Source organism: Drosophila virilis, chromosome 3, assembly GCF_030788295.1.
Source record: "Drosophila virilis strain 15010-1051.87 chromosome 3, Dvir_AGI_RSII-ME, whole genome shotgun sequence".
Taxonomy (NCBI): Eukaryota; Metazoa; Arthropoda; class Insecta; order Diptera; family Drosophilidae; genus Drosophila; species Drosophila virilis.
In genome coordinates, this window is record NC_091545.1 from 27,354,025 (window position 1) to 27,368,852 (window position 14,828).

A 14,828-nucleotide genomic window follows, 5' to 3' on the forward strand; every position below is an offset into this window, starting at 1 on the left:
AACCGCGCATGGTGTGTAGAATTACTTACCCTACATATGATGAACTTTTTGTATAATGGTGAAGTGATAATGGAATGTGGGAATGCCTTACAAAAATTGGTGTTCATCTTATGCATTTTAATACACACGTTTTACTAGCTACCCACTCGGGGAAAATTCTGAACTATCTACCGTATGTTGTACAGAAATGCTGATCAGCGTAATCCCTTACACAGTTTATAGTTATTATTATAGCCTTGTAGAGGGTAATATACATTTGTCGTGTAATGTCTAACGCATAGAAGGAAACATCTTCGACTGCACAAAGTACATATGTATATTCTTGATCAGTAGCAAGAGCCGAGTAGATATAACCATAGCATATAGCCATAGCAGTACATGTGTCGAAACCAGCTGGATCGGCTCACTATATCATACAGCTGTCATAGGAACAATCGGTCAAAAAGTAGGTTCTTGTATGAAAATTTTGTTTCGTTTTTCAAGATATCTTGGCCGAACTCAGTATTTATTAGTTTTACTATGACCCTCATGGTTCGGACCCCTATATAATATAGATGCCATAGGAACGATCAGTCGAAAATTAAGTTGTATGTAAAACTTTTTCATTTTTCATTTAGAAATTTCACTTAGCTTCAGTTTTGCTCCACCTACCTCTGCCATAAATAAACGTTTGTAAATCGCTCCCTATTACTGACACAAAAGTTAGTTCAAATTATCAAAGCCATTCTCAATGTCTCTTAACGGGTAAAGATATATTATAATTATTTAATTACTTAGAACTCTAACTCTAAGCTTTCTGATTGAAAAATTTGTTCTATAAGTTTTGACTCTGTATACATAGAACGCTCTATATATGCTGTGTTTTTCGGTTGAGCCCAAAAAAAATGTAGTGATCGATTTTCTAAAACCATAAATTACAAGTCTTCTGCAGGGTTAACATAAAAAAGTAGGCGTAGGCTTTGCTAGCCTTTCACATCTTTTGCTATAGTTTTCAAGCAGTTATTAGCTTCGGACAGAGGACAAGGCCCTTCATTAGCCTGAACTAATTTACGCAATAGCATTATAATTCGCATTCTCCATCCCGTTGTTTCAAGGTTGAGCGCGAAATAGCCATTATGAAACTAATCGATCATCCGCACGTGCTTGGTTTGAGCGATGTATATGAGAACAAAAAGTATTTGTATCTGATATTGGAGCATGTTTCTGGCGGTGAGCTTTTCGATTATCTCGTTAAAAAAGGTCGGCTTACGCCAAAGGAGGCACGCAAGTTTTTTAGGCAAATCATATCCGCGCTTGATTTCTGCCATTCACACTCCATATGGTAAGTACTAAATTACAGAAAAAAAAACAACTTATTTTTTAATGTCAACTTAACTTGTAGCCATCGGGACTTGAAGCCAGAGAATTTGCTGCTAGATGAAAAAAATAACATTAAAATAGCGGACTTTGGTATGGCCTCACTTCAACCAGCTGGTAGCATGTTGGAAACCTCGTGCGGATCACCACACTATGCCTGCCCAGAAGTCATACGGGTGAGTTTTGAATAAGTACAAAATTCTTTATGATTACCATTAAACCCTTTTTGATGTTTCCAAGTTTCCGATTTTATAACAAAGCAATCTAATGTTGTACCAAAGAAAGACTTTATATTGACTTGGGCAGTACTTAGTTAATGCTACTGCTAATATTATTATTAGAAGCCATTAAAAGACATGCTTTGCCAAAAAATCATCTTGATACTGAGGTGGCACGGAAACGTTTTCAATCATCAATTCCAATAAAATAAGAATTTTATAGCCACATAATTACTTAATTTAAATGATGATCGTGCACTAAAAAGTACAGATTCATTGAAGATAAAATACTCTTGTAAACACATTCCTGATTCAGATATGTAAGAATAGTGAAACTCGAAAATGCTGGGCTTGAAAAAAATAAAAAAAGCAAAATACAGAAAATCTTGGAATCTCCCCAAACTCGAGGCCAGCCAAAACATGTTTTCATTAATAACTTCTATGTTTCTTAACCGATCTTGATGAATATATACATTTGCATTCGCACAAAAACATGTTAGAGAGGAGCCCTACCAAGCTATCTATAGGATATTCCTGGATTACTCAGTATCAACTCATCTTAGTAAAAGTATTTGAAAATATAACTGGAATAATTCCATAAAATCCACAGACTTAGTGCTCCTGCCGGATCCTCGGGCTCGCTTGTATTAGTTAGGCGTATAATCGCAATGACCTTCATGGCATGTGTGCTACGGCTCAAAACAAATGTCCTCAGGACGAACGTGGTTAGATCAGAATATTGTGTCCCACATGATTTCGATCAGTGCAGACGAAGCCACAACAACTTGCTGCCACGCACGTGGCACGTGCATAGAAAGTGATATCTCCGACCCTATTAAGTATATATTTTCTATATCAGTATCAATAGCTGTTGATACGTGTTTCTGTTACAGGACCAATATTAATAAAAAACTTTTCTGTTTATTAAGGAACTTATTGAAAACGTGATACACAAAGTTTGCGTGAATGTTTTTATACCCTGAACCCATTAAAAATTGATATAAGGATAAGGAAATCCAAATGTATGTAACAGGCAGAAGGAAGCATCTCCGACCCCATAAAGTATATATATTCTTGATCAGCATCAATAGCCGAGTCGATCTAGCCATGTCCGTCTGTCTGTCCGTCCGTCCGTCCGTATGTATGAACGCAAGGATCTCAGAACCTATAAGAGCTAGAGACTTGAAATTGAAAATTGCCGAATTATAGCTCTGTCATTATATTAATAATGTAAAACCTCAATGCGTGCTTGGATGAAAATATCTTCGAAAAGAGAAATTTTGTAATACAAAAATTCTAGTTCTTTATAATACTAGTGGGTATATCCCGGCCTTGCCTGTGGGACGTATATAATAAATTCTCTCAAAATCTTTTTAAATGAGCTGGACACCGATCTGACGGTAAACAAAGCAAGTAAGAGGTTCTAATCGGGAGCTCCCGACTAGGGGATACCCTGAACCCTCTTCTTCCAACGTCAAATGCATATATATATATTCAATTTTAGAAGCTATATGTCAAGTTTGGTGACACTTGCTCCTATTATTTACCAAAATTGCCCATAAAACAGGATATCGATATCGATTTTTATCGATTGCTTGGAAACGGAGTAAGTTACCGATTGTCGGAAATAAACTCGATCTGCCCAGGAACTAGGAGCACATATATCTAAAATTTCAAGTCTCTTGCTCTTACAGGTTCTGAGATCCTTGCGTTCATACATACGCACGGACGGACAGACAGACGGACATGGCTAGATCGACTCGGCTATTGATGCTGATCAAGAATATATATACTTTATGGGGTCGGAAATGCTTCCTTCTGCCTGTTACATACATTTGGACTTTGCACAAATACAATATACCCTTATACCCATTTTTAATGGGTTCAGGGTATAAAAATCAAGTCATTCTTAGGAATATTAATATGAACATGGGATTATAATCTTCTATGTGTAGTTACTGTCCAGCTCTGATGCATTTATTGCCGGTCTTCATGAGGTTTGCTTATTGCAGGTTAATCCAGGGCATAAATTAACGAATGGCTTCGTTGGAATTGTGCGCGAATGAGCCGCATTCTGGCTGAAAACCTGCATATAACCTTGTGTTTTTTTATAGTCTATTTAGTTTAGTGTAAAGATATGTTATGCAGATATTTTTGAGCCCTATAAATGAGTTATGATATCGTGTGTCCTTTTTACTTACTACCCCTGACACGCTATCTGATAGTCTCATAGTGCATCAAGTCGGTGTCTGCTAAAGCTTCTGATCCCACTTTAGGCGCCTAGAGCTGAGGCTGTGCATGGTAGCCATTTAAACTGTTCATTCATGCCTTCCTTTTTCGGCACCTCCTAGAAGGTTTTTTTTGTTATTATTGAGCCAATAGAAAAGCTGTCAAAAATGGAAGCTTGGCAGTTTGGCAGTTTCTCCAGAGTGTGCTGCTCTACTCAGCGTATCAAGCTTAATATCTGTATCAGTGTATTGAAGAAAATCCATACTATTTACTTTTAACAGATATTCTGCAATAATATGATTGGAACAAAAGTGCGTCTCACAGCTTAACGAGACCTCAGAACTGGCATTATTGGATGAGCCATTGGAGTTCCACAGTCCAATATGTTTTCCCATTTTCATTATAAGCACAACTCGAATAAAAGTAGCATGATACAAAAAACTTGGTGTGCCGGTTGTCATAAAGCTTAAACAGAAAATGAATATTTAACTTATAACTTCACAATTTTTCGCAGGATAACATTTTTGCCATATTTTTTGAATGTCATATTTAAGGGCTTGATATCTATAAAAGTCGAACTTCCCATACATTGCGTACTTGATAATAAGTATGTGGGTGTATGTTTTGGTGTATTTATAAATGAAAGAAAGATCGAACTGTTGTAAGGGTAGCCTTAAACAGGCTGTTTACTATACGTCAGTTATTTTTAAATTGCGGATACAATGGCTTTTTACGGCATTTCAACGGTTAGGCCTTTAGGAAAACCTTTAGTCCACATTTTATACTTATTTATATTTCAAAGCTCCCATTGTTCCGAGTTGACAAATCATATTACTTAGCTTATTTACTTTACTTTCTTTTTCGTTGCTGCCATAAGGGTGAAAAATATGATGGACGCAAGGCAGACGTATGGTCTTGTGGTGTCATACTGTATGCCTTACTGGTTGGTGCGTTGCCCTTCGATGATGATAACTTGCGCCAGCTGCTAGAGAAAGTGAAACGAGGAGTGTTCCATATTCCGCATTTCGTTCCACCCGACTGCCAAAGCTTACTACGCGGTATGATTGAAGTTAATCCAGATAGACGGCTAACGGTAAGTTACAATTGATATATTAACCTGTATAATAATCAGACACCAGTCTAAAGGGTTTGTTACCAACTAGAATATGTTTTTTTTTTAATATTTAAGATTTATCAGAAAAAATTGGTCTGCTAAAAAGTGGGCTTTTATACAAAATCTGAGTTTTTATATACATGCTCATGTTTGATTGAATCTTTATATAAAGCTATATATAAGTCCGACCTGATAATATTTTGCACATATTAAAAAATTGGTAATGATGACTTGAAAACAGAAAAACATCCATCTTAAGGCAGTTATATATATTCTTGATATTGTTGATTAACGCAACCATAAGAAGTAGGAAGTTAAAATGTGGACTTTAGTTACCTTAAGGGGTTTTTACTAAATTCCACTCGCAAGTTAGGAAAAAACGCGAAAAACGTTGGGATACAACTCATTTTTTGCCATCCGATTGGTTAAATTTATTCTAATTTCATGCATCTATACGAAAATTCATTTGAGATAAGTAGCATACTTTTTGCAGAATTCAAATATTTTGAGATAAGTTTTGAGATCATTATAATTTGCTTCCAACATATTTTCCAAGCCCTACATAAACATAAAATGAATTCGTAGTCAGCGATTTTGTAAACAGTAACAGTAACAGTAAAATTTTGCGGAAAAATTGTGAAGGTTGATTTGATACGTTTTCCGCTTTTGGATAGAAAATGCAGGTCTAAACGTTAATGAACAAAGGTTTACTTTTCGCCTTCAAGTTTTTTACCACAAGACTAACATGGGTGAAAACCATTGATTTCAACATTTGGATCATCATAGAATGGATTTTAAATAAATTTCAAACGTGGAGCTCAAGATACGGGCTGGTTTCAATTTTCCACAAAATCGATCTTTACTCTCACCTTCTCAAACTTCAATGCTTGAAAATCTTTTTATGGGCTCTTCTTTTGTCCAATTTGTACATCTGTCTACTTTTAGAAATTTGTTTTGAATCCACCATCTTTGATTGTCAATCGAATAACTTCCACCCTTACTCAATTGATATTTCTGTTTATATTCAACACCTATTTTTATAAGGATAATGAATTGTGTTGTAAGATTTAAGTTTTTAATTACCAAACATCTCTCCCCGTTAAAATTTCGTGTCCCTCGAAAACAGCGGAACTCTTTAGAATAAACCCTTCATTGTTTTAAGTTCAATCCATTTTGATAGAACACAAGTTATTGTTTTGTTAACTATTACTGTCATTTGATTTTATTTGTCAGGATGGTTTTTCATATTCATTCATTCTGTGTCAGTGATAACTGTGACAGTTACAAACAAGTAAGAGGTTATAGTCTAGGGAATACCCTGAACCTTCTTATTCCAACACCAAATAAATTTAAAATAAAAAGTTCCCTTGGCAGGATTCGAACTCGCAACTGACCGCATTACTTGCTGTCGACTCTACTCAACAGCCACACCAGCAATAAAAAATAAGTAAGAGGTTCTAGTTGGGAGCTCCCGACTAGGGGATACCCTAAACCCTCTTCTTCCAACATGAAATGCATATATATATTATATTTTAGAAGCTATATGTCAAGTTTGGTGACTCTAACTCTTATTATTTACCAAAATTGCTCTAAAACAGGATATCGGTATCGATTTTAATCGATTGCTTGGAAACGGAGTAAGTTATCGATTATCGGAAACAAACTCGATCTGCGCAGGCACTAGGAGCACCTACATCTAAGAATTTAATCTCTAGCTCATATAGGTTCTGAGATCCTTGCGTTCATACATACAGACAGTCGGACAGACAGACAGACGAACATGGCTAGATCGACTCGGCTATTGATGCTGATCAATATATATATACTTTATGGGGTCGGAGATGCTTCCTTCTGCCTGCTACATACATTTCGATTTTGCACAAATACAATATACCCTTATACCCATTTTTAATAGGTTCAGTATTAAAATATCAGCGACATTTAACAGAGGCTGTTAGCTGAATTTTTGGCTCGCAGGTTTAATAAACAACATTATATAAGTAAACCAAATAATGTTATTATACCATTAACTAATTGAACATGGGAAAAAAAAAGGTATAATGTGTGTGGGTTGGGTATAGCTGTATATCTAAATCCCACTGTGCACAACCAACAGCACAAGAATCCCTAGACAACGAACACCCAAAAAGATGAACGACGAATACACGACGCTTAACAACGAGCAAAGAAGATAACGTTTTTTGTTTACTATCCAATCGGACTCAAACTCATTTTCAAAAATCTTTTTCGGAATTTATCTGTTGAGTGTTTGGCACTTTCTGGAAAATTCATTCCGCATTGATGAAAATGCGATTCAAAGATATGGTGGGTGGCGTTTCACCGTCAAAATCATGTATGTTTTACATTTTTGGCAATTTTAAAACATTCTCGGTAAGAACTGAAATTTAATGATTTTTTTGGTGTTGTTTTAAGTTTTTTTGCGATTTTCTACAATTTTATTTTCAAAGCTCTACAGAACTTAATAAATACGTATTTCAGCGATTTGGCAAATTCACCCGCAAAAGTGGTAAATTGGCGAATAACCGTTGTACGGAAGTTGTTTGTTTACCCAGCGATCAGTGTAAAAATAATTTTTAAACACTTTTTGAGAAAATTTATTTTATACGTACCCCGGGCAAGGCTGGATTATACCATCTAAATAGTATTATAAGTGAACTATGTGTTCTGAAAGGTATCTGGACAGTAGTGATCGGATGTAGTAGCCAAACTCTATTGAAAATCCTTTCCCTTAACCCTTTTGTAGTTTTTCTGCTAAGGAAGTGACGAGACGCATGTAGTCGCCTTTGACTCATATTTATTATATTTATTGTATTAAGTGATCACACAAATTGATGTTGGAGTTGGTCATGTTAAAGAGCTTTCTGACCTCCCTTCCCTTAAAATCCAAATTCAACCAGGGAGCCCTACGGTTGTGCAGATATATGGACTTTATGACTGATAGAAGGTGAGAAGAAAATATTAGAATTGATCAGTTGCCATGTCCATTCCTAATAGAATTAAAACAAGTAAGAGGATCAGTACTCGAAGTTGCAACTGACCGCATTACTTACTGTCGACTCTACTTAACAGCCACACCAGCAAAAAAAAAATAAATAATAATACTTTCCCCGGTATGGCTCGAACTCGCGACAGACCCCACCACATGCTATGCCTCTACTCAGCAGCCACACCAACAATTAAGTACTTATGATAAAAAAGGAACTAAAATAACATTACAAAAAAAAGATGCAATTACAATATAAACACTGTTTATATTGTCTATGCCATTACCATGTTATTAGAATGCGAAGCAGACGCGCATGAATGTGTGTGTGTACATGTATACAGAAATTCTTAAAGCTGCTGCCCCATTCAATTGCGCAGTTGCATATAACTTTTGTTTTTCTCAACCGAACTTTATGATATTTTCTACAGTATATCTTATTGTACCATAGAATATTTGTGTATTCTGAAAAAATCAATTGCATTTAAATTGTGGTTTAAATTGGTTGGCAATAAAATTTGGGTTATTTACTTGATTTATAGCTGTGTGGTGGTAGCGGGGAGGTGGCGATAGGTATGAAATTAAAGATACTTGAAATATCTATAATATTCTAGCTCTTATTATTCACCCAATTTGCTAAAAAAAAAACAGGATGTCGATATCGATTTTTATCGATTGCTTGGAAACGGAGTAAGTTATTAGTTAGATTATCGGAAACAAACTCGATCTGCGCGGGAACTAGGAGCATCTACATCTAAAATTTCAAGTCTCTAGCTCTTATAGGTTCTGAGATCCTTGAGCTCATACATACGGACGGACGGACGGACGGACAGACTTACGGACTTTTTAATGGGTTCAGGGTATAAAAATACGAAATTATTTTCCTGGAAGTATAGATACTTTTTAGATGCTAGCTTAGCCGGATGTAACCGGATGTACGAAAAATGGTAAAGTAAATTATCTATTCCATGACAGCAATAATGATGGGAAAGATGACCACGATATACCGAAAAATTTGATTGCTAATCATTAGATTGATTGAAAATCAAGACCTGAGATCTCAGGGAGTCCCAGAAGAAAAACCACCTTAAAGGTGTAAATTACGCACAGAACAAATGATTACTGCAGTACCTCCTCGGAGGTTGTCACAAGAGGGGTTGGCCCCATCATAGCCATGTATGTGTAACAAGGAGCGTATGTTTAATTGACCTTCCAATATATGTCATATTACGGCCCTTCAGGGAAGTGCATTAAGCCAGTGGCGCTTTAGATGTCTTGTTTATAATTATACCTCGCAATGCGAGGACGCTGGGAGGACTCGATATTGCGCTCAAGCTGTTGGTTCCAGTTGTCTACACAGCCCATCAATACAGCTAAGAAGCCTGTCTTGATCAGTTTAACCAGCCGGAAGCGACAGCAGAGATTCATGAGTGCCAGATGCAGAATTTATCATTCTGGCTGCACGATCTTTCCAGTGAATCGAGTTAAACGCTGAAGGGGGTTGGTGCCAGCCTGCTAATAGGCACTTGCGCTTGCACTTCATTATCGCGTCAAATATTTTAAACACGGCACGCCAATCATAAGTATTAAAACCTGATTTATAACTTATGTATTTTAAATATCGAGTTTCTAGCTGTAATAGTCTGCGAGACCAAGGTTAATAACAACTTATTGTCTAATATACATATGTGTACACATTGCAGTTGGCTGAAATAAATCGTCATGCCTGGGTCACGGCTGGTGGAAAAGGTGAGCTGGAATTGGAACTGCCCATGATGGAGGTGGTGCAGACACATGTCATACCAACGGCGACCGCTGTAGATCCGGATGTTTTAAATGCCATATGCTCACTGGGCTGTTTTAAGGAGAAAGATAAACTGTTGCAGGAACTGCTGAGTGCCAGGTATTGCCTAAATATCCTTAAATTACAATTACGTTCTTAAATTATGCTTTACAGCCACAATACCGAAAAGGTTATTTACTTTCTACTTCTGGAGCGCAAGCGGCGCCGTCCTGCACTGGAGGATGATGAAGAAATTGCACTAAAATCACGCAGCGAACTAGATGCAGTGGATCCACCACGCAAGCGGTTGGACAAGTGTCGTATTAATGGCACTAATGCGCCCAGCTACGGACAGATTTCTGAGGGTTCACCATTGACGCCGCGACGGCAGGCCTTCAAGTTAGTTGGTCGAAGTCCTCTTAATACTCTTCACTAACTGTCGTTATAATCTGTTTACAGCTTTCGATCATACAGCAGCACACGTAACCATCAACGACGCTCACCAACGACTGTGTCAACGTCGGTACGCAGCTCTTCATATCACAGTCCAACTCGTTGCAACTCACCAATGAGCTTAACGCAGCAGCAGGCAAATGCGATATCGCGGCCAACCTCACCTGCAGCAGGATCACGCCATTCAACCTACGGCGATCGAGAGCGTTCCGGATCGGTACATCATACTTCGGTTAGTCGAACACCATCTCACAGTTCACAGAAAAGCATTGAGGGCGATGTGATAGTCGTCAGGGAGCCGCGCCTTGAGCGTCGTGATTCGGCTCGCCAAGCGCAGGAACGCAGTGGTGGTGGCTCTCCGCGAGAGCGTGGAGATTGTGTCCCATTGTCTAAAAGTCCAGTGGGCGATTCGTGTGGCAATTCCGCGGCAGCTTTACCCTCGGTGCATCATCGCGCCACCTCAGGTCCAACAATTGCAATTGGTATGTATGGATGACCCATAGATCCTTTGCGTTAGCTTTTTCTTTAAACCCAGCAACTTACTATATGTATATATATTTTTTTTTTTATATAGTTGTAAATCCTAATGGATCGCCGTTGCTTAACAATAGTAGTCCTGGTATGCCTGGCTCGCCCTGTAATACGCCTGGAGGGCAGCTCTGGAAAACCCGACTCACCAACATTAAGAACAGCTTTCTTGGCAGTCCGCGTTTTCATCGGAGGAAAATGCAGGGTAAGCTTGCAATATATTCTTATATATAGTATTTGGACTTATTAACTTGTTTATATTTCAGTCTCCGCTGATGAGGTGCATTTAACGCCAGAATCATCGCCAGAGCTTACCAAACGCTCCTGGTTTGGTAACTTGATAACAACGGAAAAGGATGAAACATTCACCATATTGGTGAAGGGCAAACCAATTGCAACCGTCAAGGCTCATTTGATACATGCATTTTTATCCGTAAGCCTTCTATTAAACTTTAATTTAAAGTCTACATTAAATTTATCAATTCTCATATTCGGACTTACAAAATTATACAAATATGCCATAATTAAAAGACAGATCCGTTACCTCTATGCTTAATGTTACCCTATCGTCCGTAAATATGAACATATCGATATTAAATGCGAAAGCTATTAATCACGAATTAATCCAATAACCGCATATTTTATTATGTATAAATATACACTAGAAAGCAATGCATCAGTTTATTTTTCAATTCTGTTTTTTTAAGAGACAACAATTATTGGTTTTTATACCCTTGCAGAGGGTGTTATAATTTTGTCGTGAAAAGTGCAATGCAAAAAAGAAGCCATCTTCAACCCTATAAAGTGTATATATCAGTATCTTGATCAGTACTATAAGTCTAGTCGATATAGCCGTGTCCGTCTGTCAGTTAGTCTGTTCGAAAATTAAGTTGTTGTATAAAACACATTTTTGTTAATCAAGATATCCAAACTCTTCATTTATGACTTTTGGTATGGTAGTTTTGGTATCATATATATGCAAAATCCTATCAAAATCAACGTAGGAACGATCTGTCGAAAAGTATGCTCTTGTATACAAAACTTATTTGTTTAAAAACTTATTTGTTTATCAAGATATCTTGACGAAATTCGGCTTTAACCATTTTCCCTGTGCTACTTGGATACGGGCAAAGCACTATTATTATTATATCATAGTTAGCTATAATGCATAAAATAATATAATATTGTTTTTTTTTTAAAATTAAATTAAAAATGGGTATTAGGGTATATTGTATTTGTGCGAAATCCAAATGTATGTAACAGGCAGAAGGAAGCATCTCCGACCCAATAAAGTATATATATTCTTGATCAACATCAATAGACGAGTCGATCTAGCCATGTCCGTCTGTCTGTCTGTCCTTCCGTCCGTCCGTATGTATGAACGTAAGGATCTCAGAACCTATAAGAGGTAGATACTTGAAATTTCAAATGTAGGTGCTCCTAGCTCCCGCGCAGATCGAGTTTATTTCCGATAATCGATAACTTACTCCGTTTCCAAGCAATCGATAAAAATCGATATCGATATCCAGTTTTTTGGGAAATTTCGGTAAATAATATTTGCTAGAGTCACCAAACTTGACATATAGCTTCTAAAACAAAATATATATATGCATTTGATGTTGAAGGAAGAGGGTTTAGAGTATCCCCTAGTCGGGATCTATCGACTAGAAACTCTTACTTGTTTATTTTAAACTAATAATAGAGAACTTTAATTAGCGGCATATGTATTTTGACAAAATCTGGTTTATCAACTAAATTAAATCTAATATTTAATAAATTCAATTTAATGTAAAGTTAATGAGAAATAAATCCTCCTTTGGTATGTAGGACCTTTTGGAGATGGTTCAGAACGTAATCCACTGAGGTTTGGATGTTAACGTTTAATTGCATTTTGACCTTACTGATCGTTTCGTGCCTTGTCCTAGTCAGATTGGCGGTTGCATTTTGCTTTATTAGCGACGAAATGTAAATGTATGTAACAGGCAAAAGGAAGCATCTCCGACCTCATAAAGTGTATGTATTCTTGATCAGCATCTACAGTGGAGTCGAACTAGGCATGTCCGTCTGAATGTCCGAACGTATGAACGCAAGGATATCAGAGCCTAGAAGAGCTAGAGACTTTTAACTGTAGTTCCTCCTAGTGCCTGCGCAGATTGAATTTGTTTCCGATAATCGATAACCTACTCCGTTTCCAAACCCAACTTATAATGCCCACCAATTTAAGACACAATTTTAATGCAATTGACTTTTTGAGAATTCAAAAATATTCTATATTTATTGTTATATACTGTAATAATACTGAAAGAAATTTGATGAGGATCGGTTGAGAAAAAAACTTACATGTTTTGATTGCGCACGGGTTAGCAGCAGCTAGAGCAAATACCAAGAATTTCTGTATACATGTATACACACATTCCTGTGCGCTTGCTTTGACTTCCATCAATAGCATCGCAAAACCAATTGTTTCTGTGCTGCTATTTTAATTTGATTTGTTTTTTTCTCAATAAGACTCAATTATTGCAGTGGCTGTCGAGAAGAGGCAATGCAAGTGGTGCGGTCTGTCGCGAGGTTCAGCCCAACCGGGGACCTTTTCTTTTTTGGCTGGTGTGGCTGTTGAATAGAGTCAATAGCAAGTAATGCGGTTAGTTGCAAGTTCAGACCCAGCCAAGGAAACTTTTTGTTAAATTTGTCTTTATTACTTCAATCGAGCGCGTTACGCGAGCTGCATTTGGTATTGGAATAAAAGGGTTTAGGGTATTCCCTAGTCGGGAGGTCCCGGCTAGAACCTCTTACATGTTAATATTAAATCCACGGGATTATCGGATAATAAGGAAGATTTCTCAAAAACGTTTTAAATAACATCTTGAACTTGCGAAAAAAAAACTTTATCACTCGATGTCAAAAATCGTGTGCCACTGCAGTAGGCGTTGTTTTCGCCAAATTACTGATATTAATGTGCATTTCACTGTGATCATCATTTTCGTTTCTTTGAGTATAACAGTACTTATCAAAATAAATTAATAGAAAAATACAAGTTATGTCAAAATATATATGCCGACTTGTGTATTCAAAATATTTGATATTATTAATAGGTGCCAAACTGCCTTAAATTAAATTGATTACTGTTGAAACGTTCATAACTTGACCATCAACTAGCAGTATCGCTTTAGACAAATTGACTAAAATATGCCCTGAACCCAGCCCAAAGCTGCCGTTACGAATGTAAATGCTCTTGTATGTATACATTCACAGGTAGCCTAGTACCTTTTGGTTTATGTATGTAAGTATAGAAAGAATTTAGTGTTTAGTGTAACGCCATCTCAGCGGTGGACGCTCTCTTAATATACTCTGAACTAGGAGCATAGCTCTAAGTCTCGTGAACTCAAAAATCAAGCTAAAAACACACTTGACATAATTCGTTAAGAATTCATATCTTTCACCAAAGAATTAGTCGAACAAAGTAAGAGCACACTAGTCAAGATGCATTGATTCCTAACTGATTTTTGTGAAATTTTCTGCAGTTCATTTAATTGTGCACCGGAATAAATTTAAGACCCTGTAGGCATTGGTTAAGCGGTTGCATTCGATCTAGCTCTACGACATTTCATGAGATCAAACATTAAGAAATTAAAATTAATACTTATGTTAAAAATTTGATCTAAATGCCAAATAAAATTTTTGAAAAACCAAGAAATTCCCTAGAAATGGATATAATAGTCATTACGAACATAATCGATTAATAACAGGTAGGAAACTGACAAGTATAATTAAGGAAAATAATGCTAATTGAATGATGTGCTAGTTTTTCTTTATTATTTTAACTAGGTGTATTTAAATTGATCAAATTTCAGATGGCAGAATTATCTCATAGTGTAGTTTCACCCACATCGTTCCGCGTGGAGTATAAGCGCAACGGAAACGGGTCAGTTATGTTTCAACGTCATGTCAAATTTCAGGTATGTAAGCATATTTCATAGCCCCTTCCTAAATAATATTAAATTTTCTTTGAAATAGGTTGATATTAGTCCCATTTGTAAGCAAGGTGATATTGCAGATATGCTATTTGCTTTAACGTTTACACTGCTATCAGGTTAGTATATCTTAAAACTAGTTGGAATAATTTTTCACAGAAATGTTTGTATA

The 14,828-nt window shown here is 36.7% G+C and overlaps 1 protein-coding gene across 4 annotated transcripts in view; it reads left to right on the top strand.

The window, feature by feature from the left end:
- Positions 1–14,828, top strand: part of sff (sugar-free frosting) — a 32,518-nt gene that overhangs the window by 12,806 nt on the left and 4,884 nt on the right. For all 4 annotated transcript variants that reach the window (XM_070207796.1, XM_032434086.2, XM_002048647.4 and 1 more), the window contains 10 exons: positions 1,095–1,321; positions 1,382–1,532; positions 4,681–4,896; positions 9,625–9,824; positions 9,879–10,103; positions 10,164–10,639; positions 10,732–10,890; positions 10,952–11,118; positions 14,537–14,641; positions 14,700–14,775. In XM_070207796.1, the coding sequence (XP_070063897.1) occupies positions 1,095–1,321; positions 1,382–1,532; positions 4,681–4,896; positions 9,625–9,824; positions 9,879–10,103; positions 10,164–10,639; positions 10,732–10,890; positions 10,952–11,118; positions 14,537–14,641; positions 14,700–14,775 (2,002 nt within the window). The remainder of the gene's footprint in view (positions 1–1,094; positions 1,322–1,381; positions 1,533–4,680; positions 4,897–9,624; positions 9,825–9,878; positions 10,104–10,163; positions 10,640–10,731; positions 10,891–10,951; positions 11,119–14,536; positions 14,642–14,699; positions 14,776–14,828) is intronic.